Below are 18,777 nucleotides of genomic sequence, written 5' to 3'. Positions count from 1 at the left end.
AATGGATGAATATGGGTCATTTTTGACCCATGTTGTGCATTAGAAGGGGTTTGCTTAGCTTGTGCATCAAAGGGTTAAAATGGTGGAATACCCTACGTAGTGCACTTCACAGTAACAGATAATGTGGATGGAACGCTCCTACAGAATTGGCGCTAATGATTGTAAGAGCCGCTTTCTGAACCAATCAGAGCTTCTGATTGTAATTGTTAGTAAGAAATGCTGTAATTTGCATTTATTCAGTTTGCGTCACACAGATGACGTGGTAATGAAACGCTCGATCGGCTTTCTAACGACTTCCTGTTTTACTTCACAGCCGGGAAAAGTTTGGAGGTTTTTAATTATAAGCACAGTTACAAAATAACGGATTATATTCCTAATGGGACACACGCTTATAAATGTAATAGCATCTGGAAGAACATAGCCTAAAGACTCATGACTTGACTCGGACTCTAGTCTAAAGACTCGTGACTTGACTCGGACTCACCCACTTGTCTGAGATGGCTTTTCACAAGTCTTTGAATAAGGACTGTAGGGATTTGTGCCCATTTAGTCAAAAGATGACAGCATCTGTATGACTGGGCACTGATGTCGATGTTTTGGTTCATTCCAGAGCTGTTGAGTGAGGTTGAGGTCAAAGCTCTGTGCAGGACACTGGAGTTTCTTTAATGTCTTTATAGAGTGCAGTTATGCTGGAACAGGAAAGGACCTTCCCTAAACTATTGCTACAAAGTTGGAAGCATAATATTTCCTTTATATAATCAATTTATTACACCTGTTAGCAACTGTTGTGGCTAAAACACATGAATTCAGCCATTAAAAGGGGCGTCCCAATACTTTCGTCCATGTAGTGTGTATCCCAGGGGCTCTCTGTCCGGTCAACAGGAGGAATACCTGAAGTCTAGCGGGTTCCTCTGCACGTATAACAGCATGTAGGTGAGAATCTGCTGCTGGATGGAAGAAAGAACACTCAGATGGCTTCACTCACGATGCAGAGGGCAGCTGACGGTGGGGAGTTCAGCAGGGGGAGTTGGACGTGTCTAAAATATATTTTACCTTCCTTAAACACTGTCCAATAAAATCGGAAATCGTGAGCTCATCTGAGAAGCTCAGCGGGGGGAGTTGGACGTATCTAAAATATATATAACTCTCGTTTAACGCTGTCCAATAAAACCAGAAATCGTGAGCTTACCTGAGAAGCTCCCGTCCATCTCGTCAGCGCGCTGTCCATCCTCGAGACGTTCAGATTTTTTTGGTCAGGCTGTTTAAGGACGGCTCGGGGCTTTCTTAGGTAGCCAAGTACAGACTGATCGATCCCACATGGGTGACGATGGAGCCAGTTTATCTAGATCTGCAGATCTGTTTGCACGGGCACTATGTGACGTACTTTTTGGGCTCCGGTCACTAAACAACACTTTACCAAGTGGGCGTGGTCAGGCAGAAGGTGGGAGATATTAGCCAGGAAACTAGGAGTTCTGGGTCTGCCATTGTGGTTCAGTTATGCAACAATGGGGTGTTTTGTTTTGAGTGGTAGCTTAGTGTTTAAGGTACTGAACTAAACAGAAGGTTGTGGATTCAAACCCCACCATCTCTAACCTTGGGGTGGGGGTGGGGGGTTGTGGAGTCTATCCCAGCTCTCAGTGGGCGCATAGGACGCAGAAACATCCAGGACAAGGTGCCACTCCAGTCCATCGCAGGGCACACAGACATCTCCAGTTAACCTGACTGCACATCTTTGGACTGTGGGAGGAAACCGGAGCACCCGGGAAAACCCACACAGACAAGGGGAGAACATGCAAACTCCACAGAGAAAGGACCCCGGGAATGGAACCCAGGACCTTCTTGCTGTGAGGCGACAGCGCTACATACCGAGCCACTTGCTCAAACTACTCATATAAATGAAAATGTAAAGAACAAGCTGATTGTAAGGTGTCCGGATACTTTTGGCCATGACGTGTTCTTCCTTTTTTTTTTACAGTTTCTGACTCATTACCGTACACGTGTGCCAGCGAACGGTCCCGGTTTAGAAAGTTGCATCCGTTTGAAGCTTTTATTTCAGGATTTCTGGATCCTGTTATCCCGCTGGCTGTAGCTGCGGTCAGGAACAGCCGGTGGTCACTCGGCGAGGTCTCTGTTCTCCGTTCCGTGCGTAAGAAGAAGCAGATGTGGACGAGGTTTAGCGCTGGACGTGTGTTACACGTTGCTTTGCTTTGCTGGACGCTGAGGCTTCTCTACGCGGTTCCTCTGGTTCCTTCGTGCTACTGTGGACGGCGTGTGGACGCCCGGGAGCGTTGAGCGGTGGCGCTGTTTAATAGCTGGCATGCTAAGTGCTATTAGCTATGGGGTTACAGTTCCACCACGTTCTTGTATGTACACTATACAGCCAAAAGTATTTGGACACCCGAGCTTGTTGGACGTCCTATTTTAAAAAGAAATTTAAACAGAGTGACCTCTATGTTATCGTATTAGCTAGAACAACAGTCGCTTGTCTGAGAAGGCTTCTCACAAGGCTTTAAAGCATGTCTGTGGGAATTTGTGTCCATTCAGTCAAAAAAATTATGTTGGTTATTCCATAGCTGCTCAGTGGAACCAAGATTTTCCTCACGTCTTTATAGAGCTTGCTTTATGCACGGGGGCGCAGTCCCACACATGTCCCAATACTTTTGTCCACAGAGTGTAATTGAGTTTGGAATATTTAAACAAAGTTTAAATTGATTTATTTGTATTTTTTGGATCTTTTGCTTCCCATTGTTTGGCTGGAGCTGTGAGCAGAAGTGAGTCACTGATTTTGGGAAGTGGCGCCTCTCCCCCCTGGCTCTCACCTGAAATGACATTCAACTTTTGAAGTGTGTTTTTGTGCTCGGACGCTTGTCCACTCATTCGTCTGTGTATTAATGCATTTTCTCCGTCTTTCTCCTGATTTAGCGCTGCTGGGGATCCCTGATTGCGTTCGCGGAGGGTATATTCGCCTGCTCCATGCCCCCTTTGTTGTCCTTTTTCACCCCTGCCTAGGTGAATGTGCACTTGAGGCTCATCCACTTCTACTAAATAGCGCTATATGACACCCAGCTGACCGGTAGCAGAGCCTAGATTCGAACCAGGGTGGTCAGAGTCTCAGCGCTGGTGTGCTAGTGGAATATCCCGCTGTGCCACCTGGGCATATGCTTTTCTTTATATAGTTGATTAACTGCATTAACTGATTTTTACATCAGTTAGCAATTGCTGTGGCTAAAGGACGTAAATTCAAAAAATAGAAGGGGGCGTCCCAATACTTTTGTCTGTATAGTGTCCGGTCGAGCTGCCGCCATGAGCAGCAGAGGAATAGCTGAAGTATAGCGCCCAGCTAGATGGTGCCTAGCCGACCGGTAGCAGAGCCAAGATTCGAACTGGGGTGGTCAGATTCTCAGCGCTGGTGTGCTAGCGGAATATCCCGCTGAATGTAATTCGGAGGGGTCTGTTAAGTCCTGAGCAGGAACAGTTCTTATCTCACGTGTGGCGAAGCCTCGCAGAGGTAAATCTGAGCGAGATGGCGGCACGTAGCGGGGCGTGAGATGCTGCGCTAACTCCTACCATATGAGGCGTCTGTCTGAGATGCTCGAGACGCTGCCTCCTCCGGCTGGCGTCCGCGACATATGCTCTGCATTATCAAGCCCTGTAGATCTTTTCCTGGACACCTTGCTCTCTGTGTGTTCCGTATTACGCCGGGTGCGAGCGCACATGTTAGCGCCCCTCTCGCTCGTCCACGTCCTCCTCCGCGCTCGTCGCAGTGCTCATCGTAAGTCTTACCGCTGTGTTTTCAGCCGCGCAGGAATGCGTCGTGTCCGGAGTCGCCGGGCGCGTCGTGATTGGAAACACGTTGCGCGCTCTGTCACGTGTGGCCCACACCGGGACTTTCACCGAGAATTTATTTGCATTTAAAAAGAACTCCGTTGGTTGCGCCGCATTTGCCCTCCATTTTTGTAGATTTTTGTGAGAAAAGTGGTGCCGCACTGAATGCTGGGAAATGCGTCTGTGTAGAGAGAGAGAGAGAGAGCGCTAGGTTTTTAGACAGACCCACTAATGTCCTACTGGTGGGTGAGGGTGTGTTTAAAATCAGCACTCATGTGTTGGAAATAAATTCAGATTTTATCCTATAGCGATCAATCAGGAAAAGTTAAGATGCATCAAGTTCAGGATAAAGACTTTGGGAAGTAACGGAGGGTCTGTTATGAATAATTGTTCTTAATTTATCACTTAATATAAACACACAGTCGATTAAATCAGATTTTCCTAACAAGGCTTAATCGCAGCATTTAGAAATACAAACACAAGCCTGATAAACAGATCGAGAGATTTCTGCTGAATAATTCCATTAATGTTCCATTTATGTTAAATTAAAATCAGTTTCTCATGATGTTCAGGTCCAGTTTTCTTCTGAATCCTGGTAACAAACTTCTGCCTGGAAAAATTAACGATCATTTATAGTCCAGGCTGGATCAAAAATATGTGGACACCCGACCATGAGTTCGTTGGACATCCATTGATGTGATTTTTTTCAGCTAGACTAACAGTTGCTCTTCTCACAAGACTGAATTACTGTATGTCTGTGGGAATTTGTGCCCATCTATTAAAAAGAGCGTCCGGTAAGAAGGTGTCGGTACTGATCAGCCATAACATTAAAACCACCTCCTTGTTTTTACACTCACGGTCCATTTTATCAGCTCCACTTACCATATACAAGCACGTTGTAGTTCTACAATTACTGACTGTAGTCCATCTTTTTCTCTGCATGCTTTTTTAACCTGCTTTCACCCTGTTCTTTAATGGTCAGGACCACCACAGAGCAGGTATTATTTAGGTGGTGGATCATTCTCAGCACTGCAGTGCTGACATGGTGGTGGTGTGTTAGTGTGTGTTGTGCTGGTATGAGTGGATCAGACACAGCAGCGCTGCTGGAGTTTTTAAACACCTCACTGTCACTGCTGGACTGAGAATCGTCCACCAACCAAAAATATCCAGCCAACAGCGCCCCATGGGCAGCGTCCTGTGACCACTGATGAAGGTCTAGAAGATGACCGACTCAAACAGCAGCAATAGATGAGCGATCGTCTCTGACTTTACATCTACAAGGGGACCAACTAGGTAGGAGTGTCTAATAGAGTGGACAGTGAGTGGACACGGTATTTAAAAACTCCAGCAGCACTGCTGTGTCTGATCCACTCATACCAGCACAAAACACACTAACACACCACCACCATGTCAGTGTCACTACAGTGCTGAGAATGATCCACCACCTAAATAATACCTGCTCTGTGGTGGTCCTGGGAGAGTCCTGACCATTGAAGAACAGGGTGAAAGCAGGTTTAAAAAGTATGTAGAGAAACAGATGGACTACAGTCAGTAATTGTAGAGCTACAAAGTGCTTCTATATGGTAAGTGGAGCTGATAAAATGGACAGTGAGTGTAGAAACAAGGAGGTGGTTTTAATGTTATGGCTGATCGGTGTATGTCTTATTTCTCTGATGATAATAGAAGCGAATCCCTGAATCATGGTACTGTATGCTAGCTGGGTCACATTTTGCCCCCCTCTACCCCTAACGTGTGGAACCTGGAGCTGCTTCAAAACGTTTGATGACGTCGTGACCCCACACGACCGGCCCATGCAGACGGGTCATACATCAGCCGTGCACGATGGTGCCGATTGGACACTCGGGGCCGGGATGGACCCCGAAGCCCGTGAGGAGAGGTGAAAGCTGCACGTGAGGACAGGCCAGCTTTAGAAGTCTGAACCCAGTTCCCCTCACCGCACCCCTCAGGTCGTCCCAGCCGGCCCTGACCTCTGACCTCGTAGTAAAGGGAGATTAATGAGGGTGAACCTGTAACCTGAGCTGCAACATCCGACCCTGTGTCCACGGGGTGTCGGGCTTTCCTACACACACACACACACACACACACAGGGAGAGTAAATACACTTTATATGTACAGATTTATTTCATTACGGTCCGTCCGCCTTCAAAAACAATACAGCTCTCCGGCTGAGTTTATTCGGCGGGACGTTTGCGCCCGTTTCTGAGAATTCGGGGTTCAAAATGAGACACAGGGGGTCGTAAATCTGTCAGGTTCCACTCGAGCCAAAAGTATGTGGACACTAGTACATAGGTGTGTTTTGTTTTGGCTGCATTACTGGGTTCAAATCAGCTGCTCACTCGTCGTTTTTCATTTCTATGAGTCAAATCGACTTACAGTTGTGACTGAATACACTGCCGGCAATTGAGGGTTAGGGGCCTTGCTCAGGGGCCCAACACTGGCAACTTGGCATTAATGGAGCTTGAAACTGTGACCTTCTAGTTTTTCACTTAATGTTCCAGTACCTTAACCAACAAGCCACCTATTAATTACTATCAATCACAGTCTTCTCTCTGTTGAGCTGCATGGTGCGCCAAAAGTATGTGGACGCCTAATCATAGAGAAAGCCTCTCACAAGACTGTGGGAATTTGTGCCGGTCAGTCACATGAGCTGTGCCCTCATGTTGATGATCCAGTTCATTCCAGAGCTGTTGAGTGGGGCTCTGTGGAGGCCTCTTTATACCGTATTTGGAAGTATTTGGACACATTTTCGGCATTTAGCAGACGCTTTTATCCAGAGCGACTTACATTATACAGTCTAAGCAATTGAGAGTTAAGAGCCTTGCTTAAGGGCCCAACAGTGGCAACCTGGCAGTGGTGGGGTTTGAACCAGTGACCTTCTACTTACTCGTTCAGTACCTTAACCACTAGGATACAACTGCCCCAGACATCTATTAATGTGATCTTTCCAGCTATAACAATAGCCGCTCTTCTGAAAGGGTTTCTCATCAGACTTTGAAGTATCTGTGGGGATTTGTGCCCATCCAGTCTGAATGGCTGAGCATGTATGTTGATTCTCCGGTTCATTCTAAAGCTGTTGAGTGGGGCTGAGGTCAGGACTCTGTGGAGGCCGATTTTCTACGTCTTAAAACACACACACACACACACACACACACACTATAGGGCCAAAAGTATTTGGACACCTGATCATGCGTTTGTTAGACATCCATTAATGTGATCTTTCCAGCTATAACAATAGCCGCTCTTCTGAAAGTGCTTCTCATCAGACTTTGAAGCATGTCTGTGGGAATTTGTGCCCATCCGGTCAAAAGATGACAGCGCTTGTACGACTGGGTGCTGATGTTGATGTTCTGGTTCATTCCAGAGATGTTGAGTGGGTTTGAGGTCAGGACTCTGTGCAGGACACTTGAGCTTTTCTACATCTTCAACACACAAACACACACACACACACACACACACACACTATAGGGTCCAATGGCTGGGTGCTGATGTTGATGTTCCGGTTCATTCCAGAGCTGTTGAGTGGGGCTGAGGTCAGGGCTCTGTGGAGGCCTATTTTCTATGTCTTAAAACACACACACACTTCTTTGTGAAGGCTTGTCACAAGACTTTTAAGTATGTCTGTGGGAATTTGTGCCTATTTAGTCCAAAAGATGACAGCGTTTGTATGGCTGGGCGCTGATTTTAATGTTCCACTTCATTTCAGAGCTGTTGAGTGGGGCTCCGTGGAGGCCTCTTTAAATCGAAATTTTCTACGTCTCAGAAACACACACACACACTATAGGGCCAAAAGTCTTTGGACACCAGACCATGCGCTTGTTGGACGTCCATTTGTGTGATCCTTCTAGCTATAAGAACAGTCACTTTTCTGAGAAGGCTTCTCACAAGACTTTGAAGTATGTCTGTGGGAATTTGTGCCCATTCGGTCAAAAGATAACAGCATGTATAAGGCTGGGCACTGATTCTGATGTTCTGGTTCATTCCAGAGCTGTTGAGTGGCGCTTACTGGCACGCTGCTGGAGTTTCTTTAAAACGAGTGTCTTACACACACACACACACACACACACACACACACACTTGAAGGCCAAAAGGCATCCATTAGTGTGATCTTTCCAGCTAACAGTGACAGCCGCTCTTCTGAGGAGGCTTCTCACAGGACTCTGAAGTATGTCTGTATGGGAATGTTTGTGATCTAAAGAACTACAAAGGAAGTCAGTGGCTGGAATTACAAGAAATACACGGCGAGAGCGAGCGAGGTTCACGGCAAGGTGTAAAACGTCACGCTAATGAACATGTAATCACGTCCAATCCATCACGCTGTTGGAGACACACCAGAGGCTCCGGGGCCAAAGCACTGAGCTAGAGGTTTCTCTATAGGTACTGACAGTGTGGAAGAGTGAAACACAAGAAACCATCAAGCATTTACACTATAGTACAGGCCCAAAAGTATTTAGACGCCTGACCTAGAGCTTGTCGGATATCCCAGTTAAGAAAAAATGGTATTAAAATAGAGTGACCTCACAACAGCCACTCTTCTGAGAAGTATGTCTGTGGGAATTTTTGCCAATTTGTATGGCTGGGCAATGATGTTCCGGTTCATTCCAGAGCTGGTCAGTAGGGCTAAGGTCAGGACTCTGGAGTTTTTTTAATTCTTTATAGAGCTTGCTTTGTGCACAGGGGTACAGTCGTGCTGGAACAGGAAAGGACCTTCCCTAAACTGTTGCTGCTAAGTTAAAGGCATATATTATCCTTTATATAGATTATAGTATTACAGCTGTTTTTGTGGCAGAAACACATGAATTCAATAATTAGAAGGGGTGTCCAAATACTTTTGTCCATATAGTGCCCATATGGAGTTGACATTCCATTTAAAAAACAAACGGTATGAAAATAGAACTCTTCTGAGAAGTATGTCTGTGGGAATTTGTGCACGTTCAGTCAAAAGATGACAGCATTTGCTGGGCTGAGCACTGATGTTGGCGTTCTGATTCATTCCAGAGCTTTTCTTCATGTCTTTATAGAGATCGCTTTGTGCTGGAACTGAAAAGGACCTTCCCTAAACTGTTGCTGCAAACTTGAAGGCATATCAGTTTCTTTATATCATTGATTTATTATTGTATACATGAATATTTAGATTAAGGGCGGCACGGTGGCTCGGTGGGTAGCACTGTCGCCTCACAGCAAGAAGGTCCTGGGTTCGATCCGGGTCCTCTCTGTGTGGAGTTTGCATGTTCTCCCCGTGTCTGTGTGGGTTTCCTCCGGGAGCTCCAAAGACATGCAAGTGAGGTGAATTGGAGATACAAAACTTGAACTGATGAATCCTGTGTAATGAGTAACTACCGTTCCTGTCATGAATGTAACCAAAGTGTAAAACATGACGATAAAATCCTAATAAATAAACACAAATATTCAGATCAATAATTAGAAGCGGTGTCCGAATACTTTTGCCCATATAGAGTATATCAGTTCTCGCAGTGAGGCGTGTTTGTTCCCTCTCGGTGCTTATAAAGTAAAAACGAAGGCCGTCTGTGGTTCAGACTTCATTCCTCCCGGTGCGACATCACAGATGAGTAAAAATAACGCTTTTGTACCGAGACGAATAACATCCACGGACGCTCCACCAGTAAAACCAGTAAAATGTGCTCGGTGATAAAGTTTAACGACGTTTTCTTCATGTGGTAACGTTCAGCCGGAGTCGGAGCGCGGACTGAGAGGTGCTAGTCAATAAACAACTCCCGAGAGCAAACGGCTTTTCCGCCCAACTAAACACAAGCTAATAAAAGTGGAGTGTATATATTTTTGGCAGGGTGGAGAATTTCCTTCCATCTCTTTCCTATTTACTCCCCCGTGATACGAAAACAATCTGGTATCGATCGCAGATGCAAACGCTTAATGCACCAAGTACTAGACGCCCCTTCTAATTACTGAATTCATGTATTTCAGCCACGACAGTCACTAACTGGTGTAATACATCAATTATATGAAGGTCATTATATGCTTCCAACTTAGTTTAGGGAAGGTCCTTTATAAAGACATGAAGAAAAGCTCAGTTTAAACCTCAGTCTCACTCGACAGCTCTGGAATGAACCGGAACATCAACATCAGTGCTCAGCCATACAGACTGGATGGCACAAATTCCCACAGTCTTGTGAGAAGCCTGCTGTCACTGTTTTAATAAATCACAGTCAGGTGTCCAAGCAGTTTTAGGGGTGAGGAGAATCTTCCACTGGGATTGTTGGTCTGTATTGGTGTCTAGCTGGTGGATGGACATTGTGTGATGGAGATCGACCTGTTGGGTCAGTTGTTGTTGGTGTTTACATTTATTTTACATTTTCAGCATTTAGCAGACGCTTTTCTCCAAAGCGACTTACACAATGAGCTGAACACGATGAGCAATTGATGGTTAAGGGCCTTGCTCAGGGACCCAACAGTGGCAACTTGGTGGTGGCGGATCTTGAACCGGCAAACTTCTGTTTACTGTTTACCTTCTGTTTACTAGTCCAGTACCTTAACCACTGAGCTATCACTCCCTCACTCCCTCACAGCCAAGACTGTTAATGACAGTTAATGACAGTCTTGGCTGTGTATCAGGGTGGTTTAGCATTATAGACTTACATTTTACATTTACATTTTCAGCATTTAGCGGACGCTTTTATCCAAAGTGACTTACAGCACTGTGACAGTATATTGTCTAAGCAATTGAGGGTTAAGGGCCTTGCTTAAGGGCCCAACAGTGGCAACCTGGAAGTAATGGGGCTAGAACCAGCGACGTTTTAATTACTAGTCGAGTACCTTAACCACTAGGCTACAATTGTTTTCTATTAAGCCTTTAATAAACAATGCTGATGCCACTTCTAAGGCAGTTTATAACTCGGTAGTTGGTGTTGCATACGTGGAGAGATGTTCAGTATGGGTTGCACACTTTATGACTTAAAGGTTCGGTTCTGTGAGCTTGTGCTGCGTCACACCCGAACTGTTGCTGATCCAAAATGTTTGGATCTGAGGATCAGAGGAACCAGCTTGATGGTGCCGAAGCTCCTCGTCTGAGTTTGCGTCGATTCCTGGCGTGAACCCACCCGGAGTTCGCTCTCTGTTGTCGGTTTGGCCGGGGCGCTGATGCAGCACTTGTGGTTGGATGTTGTGTTACTGATTCCTCGGGGAAAGCGTTCCTGCAGGGTCAGACGTGGTTTTCCGTCCGACAGTCTCACAGTAAACAGGTTGAGGGGCGATAAAAGCATTTATAACAGCGATAATGAGTAAATCCGCTCCTCTGGGACCCTCCCTGGGGGACCTGCTAGCGTGGGCCAAACCGAGGCGGACTGATTTAGCCAGATCTTTGTAGGTTCGCGTATTTCCCAAGACTCACAGTCCGTATCTGATGCCAGGATGAATGTGTCTGCACATAAATATAATCCAAGAATGTTTTCTTTTTGTGCTGGAGGTTCTTCGAGTACTGTTTTTTTTTGTATTGTCCTAATTTGAATGTATTTAATTCCTCCGTATTCTCTAGTGACCCCGGCGTTTGGCGCCACCATCAAGTGTAAAGCTGTTGGCTACTTTCCCACATTGCTTCTTTTCTGGCAGTGACTCTTGTCGCCCAGATCGCTGATCGTGCATCACCCTGTGTTCACACCGGCAGTGTCATCATTGCTTGTGGGTGTTTGGTTGCCCTTGTTTAACTTTATTTGACCACAAATCAGATTCCTTCTCCCAGTTTCTACCACATTACAATCCTGGAGGGAAGGTGCTTGTCTATCAATTTTATCCCTGCATAGTCCATCACTGTCTGTGCGGTCAACATGACCAATTAAATTAGCCATTTACTGCTGCTTGTGATTCCAATCATTTTTTATTGAACTGGTGTAGCAAGTGGTGCAATTGACCCAGCAGACTGGATCATGGTATTTCCTGCCTTTTGCCCAATGAAGGAGACCCACTGTGACCCTGACCAGTATAATGTGGTGGTAAAACAGACAATGAGTAAATAAATGATATCCTGTAAATCATAGATTTATGTCAAATATTTCTGTGAATTTTTTCTTTTCTTTGTTGTTGTTTATATGTATTATTTATTTATTAATATTTATTTAATTATTTATCAATATTAATTTAATTATTTTATTTTTAATAAATGTATTTATTTGTATTTTTTGTATTTTTTTATTAATTTATTTATTAATACATTTATAAATGCTTTAAGGTATTTGATGTATTTATTTATTTATGTTTTTCTTTTTAAAATTGTATTAATTATAAAAACAAATTTTATCTATATATTTATTTATATATGTATTTATTTACTCGTTAATTTAATTATTTTATTTTTTTTAAATATTTATTTGTTAATAAATGTATTTATGTTTTTAACTTCATTTATTTATTATTTTAATTTATTTATTTTTTAATACATTTAATAATTATTTTAATTTATTGATATATTTACATATTAAGTTTTTTATTTTAATTTTATAATGTATTTTATTATAAAAATAAATTTTAAGTACATATTTATTTATATATGTATTTTTTTAATTGGTGTTTTTATGTATGCATGTATTTATTTATTTATGTATTTATGTAATAGTCTATATATGTATTTATTTATTTATTTATTTATGTATTTATTTATTGCGTGCTGCATACTGTCTGATGTATAACCGCTTGCTTTTTTTTGCAGATGTCATGTGGCGAATAAAACGTGTCCGAAGAACCAGAGCTGGAGCAACGGCTTATGCAGATGTGTTTCTATACACGACACACCATTCCCCCAGCAGCACTCGGGTAAGAACCACTGCTTTTTGTCACAAGACTTACTGAATTACTGTCTGTGGGAATTTGTGCCTGTTCAGTCAAGAGGTGACAGCATTTGTATGGCTGGGCGCTGATGTCGCTCAAGGAGCCTCACTTCTGGTTCATTTCAGAGATGTTGAGTGGGGGCTGAGGTCAGGCAGGCGTCTGCATACAGGCATGATAGGCTATGTTTGGGGGGGGCTGGTCATTAAGAGATGTACTGGTCTGTACGCTCTCAGTGCTGGTCCCAAGCCCGGATAAAATAAATCCTAATTGGTTAGGGCTTTGGGCTATCAATTGAAAGGTTGAGAGTTTAAATCCCAGCTCTGCCATTCAGCCACTGTTGGGCCCTTGAGCAAGGCCCTTAACTCTGTCTGGGGTCCTAGGTCACCGTACAGTGGCTGACCCTGTGCTCTGACCCCAAGCTGGGATACGCAGAAAAAGAATTTCATTAAAATGTACACGTGTATCTGTATATATGACAATTAAAGGCGTTCTATTCTATTCTATGTTAGATAGGTAGGTAAGTTAGTTTGTTAGTTAGTTAGTAAGTAAGAGAGTAGTAAGGAAGGAAAGAAAAATAAATAAATAATATTTAACCTTTATAATTCTTAATTTCAGGCATTTTCTTTATTTATTTCATCCTTTTACCATTAAGAGGCCGAGAAATCAAATAATCAGAACATTTAGAGCCACGCTGGGACGTTTGTGACTGTTGGAGTGAAGTATTGCTGTGATCTATAACACGTTTATTACAAATTATAAACGATCAGGTGAAATTACTCCACTGAAGTAAAGACACCCGGGAGATTTAAGTTCTGTTCTGTGCTTAAACCCACAGAACTCCCTGATAATATCTCATTTCTCCCTCATGTAGTAATTCATCCAGAGGAGGCTGACACGTTACACACACACACACACACACACACACACAGATCTGCACATGAGGTCAGCCTCCCTCCGACACTTACAGCACCTAGCGCCCATCATCCATCATTTTCCTCCCGTCGTACACTCGCGGGTGAACGTTAGCGATCCATATCGAGCTGGTGGGAGGAACCCGGAGTCTCTGGGTTCATCAGACGATCAGATAAAGGGAAGAGAAACACGCACCACGTGATCTCGGTCAAGCTCGAGGTGCGTCAGGGTCTTACAGAGTCATAATCATCGATCATCATCAGTCTCACTGCTCACAGAAGGACATACAGTAACCAAGAACGTCTGTGTTCGGTACATGGAATAATGTTAGTTTATAACAAGAAATAAAAATATTACATTTACAGCATTTAGCAGATGCTTTTTATCCAAAGCGACATACATTACAGTTACAGTATATTGTCTAAGCAATTGAGGGTTAAGGGCCTTGCTCAATGGCCCACCAGTGGCAACCTGGCATGGAGGGGGCTTGAACCAGTGACCTTTTAGTTACTAGTCCAATACCTTAACCACTAGGCTACAACTGCCCTTATTTATTCATTTGTTGTCTATGTTTCCATCGATTTATGGTGGTCAGGGTTGCAGGGAGTTATTATTTTTATTTTTTATTAGGGAATTAATTATTATTATTATTTCCATTATTATTATTATTATTATTATTATTAATAATAATAATAATAATAATATTAATAGTGTTATTATTATTATTATTATTAATTATTATTATTAATTATTATTATTATTATTATTATTATTATTATCATCATTATTATTATTATTATTATTATTATTATTACTATTATTATTATTATTACTATTATTATTATTATTATTGTTATTATTATTATTATTACTGTTATTATTATTATTAATATTATTATTATTACTGTTGTTATTATTATTATTATTATTACTGTTATTATTATGATTATTACTTTATTATTATTATTACTATTATTATTACTTTATTATTATCATCACTTTATTATTATTATTATTATTATTATTGTTATTATTATTATTATGATTATTATGATGATTATTATTATTATTATTATTATTATGATTATCATTATTACTGTTAATATTGTTGTTGTTATTATTATATTGTGTAAGAATGTAGAACCTAAAGTATTTTAACCCTTTTAAATCCTAGATTTGTGTGCTTTCCTTCTTTAGCAGTTCGCTTTGTGCTTTTGGTGTAATGTTTGCAGGATGCCTACTCCTGTATAGATTAAAAACACTACTGAATGTCTTTGAACAACTTTCCCTTCCTTTTCCCCACAGACGTGTTTGCTCAGAACCTCTGCGGCCCCGACAAGGAGCTGGACGAGGAGACGTGCCAGTGCGTGTGCAGGAAGGACCTGAGGATGGCCGGCTGTGGGCCGCGGCGCCAACTGGATAAAAGCACGTGCCAGTGCGTGTGCAAAACCAAGACGTCGTCCTGCGGCCCCCATCACACCTTCAACAAGGACACGTGTCAGTGCGCCTGCAACAAAGTGTGTCCCAGTACGCACCCCCTCAACCGCACCAAGTGTGCCTGCGAGTGCACCGAATCCCAAAACAAGTGCTTCCTCCGGGGAAGGAGGTTCCAGCCGTCCACGTGCAGGTAAAACCCCGGGGAGTACGAGCGGTGCATGGTCGGAACGGCGGAACTATCGCAGAGTCGTCGGGTTTCGTGTAGCTGCGGAACCTGTTTTATTCATGGTGGGAATTTACAGTTTCAGACTGTGATGAAGAGCCAATATAGAATACAATAGAATAGAATAGATTAGAAATAAATAGATTAGAACTGAATAGAATAGAATAGATTAGAATATATTACAATAGAATATATTACAATAGAATATATTATAATAGAACAGATTAGAATATATTACAATAGAATCTAATGGAGTAGAATAGATTACAATAGAATAGATTAGATTAGAATAGAATGGAGTAGAATAGATTAGATTGGAATAAATTACAATAGATTTGAATAGAACAGATTAGCATAGAATAGAATGGAGTACAACAGAATAGAATACTAGAACAGATTAGCTTAGAATACATTAGAATAGAAAAGAATACATTAGAATGAAATAGAATAAAATAGAATAGAATAGAATACATTAGAATAAAATAGAATAGAATAGAATACATTAGAATAGAACAGATTACGATAGAATACATTAGAATAGAATAAAATACATTAAAATAGATTAGAATACATTAGAATAGAATACATTATAATGGAATAGAATATATTACAATAGAATAGAATACATTAGAATGGAATAGAATAGATTACATTACAATAGAATACATTACAATAGAATACATTAGAATGAAATAGAATAGATTACATTAGAATGGAATGGAATAGATTAGAATAGAGTAGAATATATTAGAATGTAATAGATTACATTAGAATAGAATACATTAGAATGGAATAGAATACATTAGAATGGCATGGAATTGAATAAAATAGAATATATTAGAATAGAATAGAATACATTAGAATGGAATAGAATACATTAGAATAGAATACATTAGAATGGAATATAATACATTAGAATAGAATAGATTACATTAGAATAGAATAGAATAGATTACATTAGAACGGAATAGATTACAATAAAAAACATTATAATAGAATAGAGTACATTAAAATAGAATAGAATAGAATAGAGTACGTTAGAATGGAATAGATTACAATAGAATACATTATAATAGAATAGAGTACATTAAAATAGAATAGAATAGAATAGAGTACATTAGAATGGAATAGATTACAATAGAATACATTATAATAGAATAGAGTACATTAAAATAGAATAGAATAGAGTACATTAGAATGGAATAGATTACAATAGAATACATTAGAATAGAATAGAATAGAGTACATTAGAATAGAATAGGATAGTACAGAATAGAACATGACAACTCCACACAGAAGGGAATTGAACCCAGGTCCTTCTTGCTGTGAGGCTATAAAATGAATGAAGCTGATTGGGTTCCTTGTGCTGTTTTTGATGCTGTTTATGTTTGTGTTTGTTTTTTACTCACCGTCCCAACTTATTTTGGAACTGAGGTACATTAGTGGTTACATAACAGCACGTTCACTTCATGTGAAATCAGTGGAGAGTGAAGCAGGTTTAAGTGCATTTCTGTGCTGTTCTGTTTAAAATGAGGATAAACGCTCGGGGCTGGTTGTCATTAGCGGCCCACAGAAGAGTCGAGCGACCTCTCGCTAACTCTCCTGCGCACTCGTACAGAACGCATGTTTTTGAACGCCACCGCCGGGCGCTAACAACGTCCTCGCGTTACGCTGACGGGACGATGACAGGCTGCTGCAGAACCTGAATTGAAGCCGACAGCTCGGTGATGAATGGAGCTCAAAAACACGAAGTAATCGAGACCCGGTCACACGTCCACACGCCGTGAGCGCTCATTCTGTTCACGCATTACACGTGTGTCACCTCCTTGTTTCTACACTCACTGTCCATTTGATCAGCTCCACTTACCATATAGAAGCACTTTATAGTTCTACAATTACTGACTGTAATCCATCGGTTTCTCTACATGCTTTGTTAACCTGCTTTCCCCCTGTTCTTCAATGGTCAGGACCCCCACAGGACCCCCACAGAGCAGGTATTATTTAGGTGGTGGATCATTCTCAGCACTGCAGTGACACTTACATGGTGGTGGTGTGTTAGTGTGTGTTGTGCTGGTTGAGTTTTTAAATACCGTGTCCACTCACTGTCCACTCTATTAGACACTCCTACCTAGTCGGTCCACCTTGTAGATGTAAAGTCAGAGATGATCGCTCATCTATTGCTGCTGTTTAAGTCGGTCATCTTCTAGACCTTCATCAGTGGGCACAGGACGCTGCCCACGGAGCGCTGCTGGCTGGATATTTTTGGTTCGTGGACGATTCTCAGTCCAGCAGTGACAGTGAGGTGAGCAGTGCTGCTGTGTCTGATCCACTCATACCAGCACAACACACACTAACACACCACCACCATGTCAATGTCACTGCAGTGCTGAGAATGATCCACCACCTAAATAATACCTGCTCTGTGGTGGTCCTGTGGGGGTCCTGACCATTGAAGAACAGCATGAAAGGACGCAGATGGACTACAGTCAGTAATTGTAGAACTACAAAGTGCTTCTATATGGTAAGTGGAGCTGATAAAATGGACAGTGAGTGTAGAAACAAGGAGGTGCTTTTAATGTTATGATCGATCAGTGTTCCTGCATGTTGAGTGTGCCTCCCCCTCAACAACTCTGGAATGACCAACATCAGCCACACAAATGCTATAATGTTTTGACTGAATGGGCACAAATTCCCACACACAGATGTGCTTTAAAGTCTTGTTAGAAGCCTCATCAGAAGAGTGGCTGTTGTTAAAGCTGAAAAGATCACATCCAACATGCTCATGCTCAGGTGTCCGAATACTTTTGTGTATTTACGTTTATTTTTCTTTGCCTTTTTCAGCTGCTACAGGTTGCCGTGTAACGTGGAGCCGAGGAGGCGGCGATGTGAGGAGGGATTTTACTTCAGCGAGGAGGTGTGTCGCTGCATCCCCAACTACTGGAGGAGACTGGATTAGTCCACGCGGACTCAACAGCTAACCGAGCTAAAGCTGCTGCTGGACACAATGGACGTTTTTTTTCGCTAGTGACGCTAGCTAGCGCGGAACCGTAGACTGGATTAGCGCATCGGCGATGAAGGACTCGCTGAAACGAGGCGAGCGAGCCGAACCTCGGACCTGTTCATCACGAGAGATGTTTAAAGGCTGGAGCGGTTTTATTTTCTCCGCCTCTCGTTCTCGGTTTGCTCAGTATTTGTCAGATATTGATTCTATAATTTATTGCCACATTTATAGCAGTTTTGAATCTTTGCCAAGGAAATACACTGTGATCAGTATTTTTATATCATGTGAAGTGCAGTTAAAGAATAAAATATAAAGTTGTATTAAATACTGTTAAGTTCTTTATAAGCTAAACGATAAAACAAACAATTAAACGTGTTAGGATCTGATTAGGATCTGAACTAGCGGTGATAATTCTAACAGGAGGTTTTATTTTAAGGTCTCAGATTTACGTCGTGGTTACAGGAGAATCATTCGTTAGGATGAATGGAGAATAAAAGGTTAAATAAATAAAGGATTCAGTTACTGAGGGATCAAACCTGCAGCGGATCACAAACCAGGAGTTCCA

At 42.0% G+C, this 18,777-nt stretch overlaps 1 protein-coding gene across 1 annotated transcript in view; it reads left to right on the top strand.

The window, feature by feature from the left end:
- Positions 1-18,499, top strand: part of vegfc (vascular endothelial growth factor c) — a 53,961-nt gene extending 35,462 nt beyond the window's left edge. The window contains exons 5-7 of the mRNA XM_062994755.1: positions 12,521-12,624; positions 14,857-15,178; positions 18,053-18,499. Of these exons, the coding sequence (XP_062850825.1) occupies positions 12,521-12,624; positions 14,857-15,178; positions 18,053-18,167 (541 nt within the window). The 3' untranslated portion in view covers positions 18,168-18,499. The remainder of the gene's footprint in view (positions 1-12,520; positions 12,625-14,856; positions 15,179-18,052) is intronic.
- The last annotated feature ends 278 nt before the right edge of the window (positions 18,500-18,777 follow it).

The sequence above is a fragment of the Trichomycterus rosablanca genome, chromosome 5 (genome assembly GCF_030014385.1).
Source record: "Trichomycterus rosablanca isolate fTriRos1 chromosome 5, fTriRos1.hap1, whole genome shotgun sequence".
NCBI lineage: Eukaryota > Metazoa > Chordata > Actinopteri > Siluriformes > Trichomycteridae > Trichomycterus > Trichomycterus rosablanca.
Note: the sequence above shows the minus strand (reverse complement) of the source record. Positions and strands in the feature narration are given on the sequence as shown.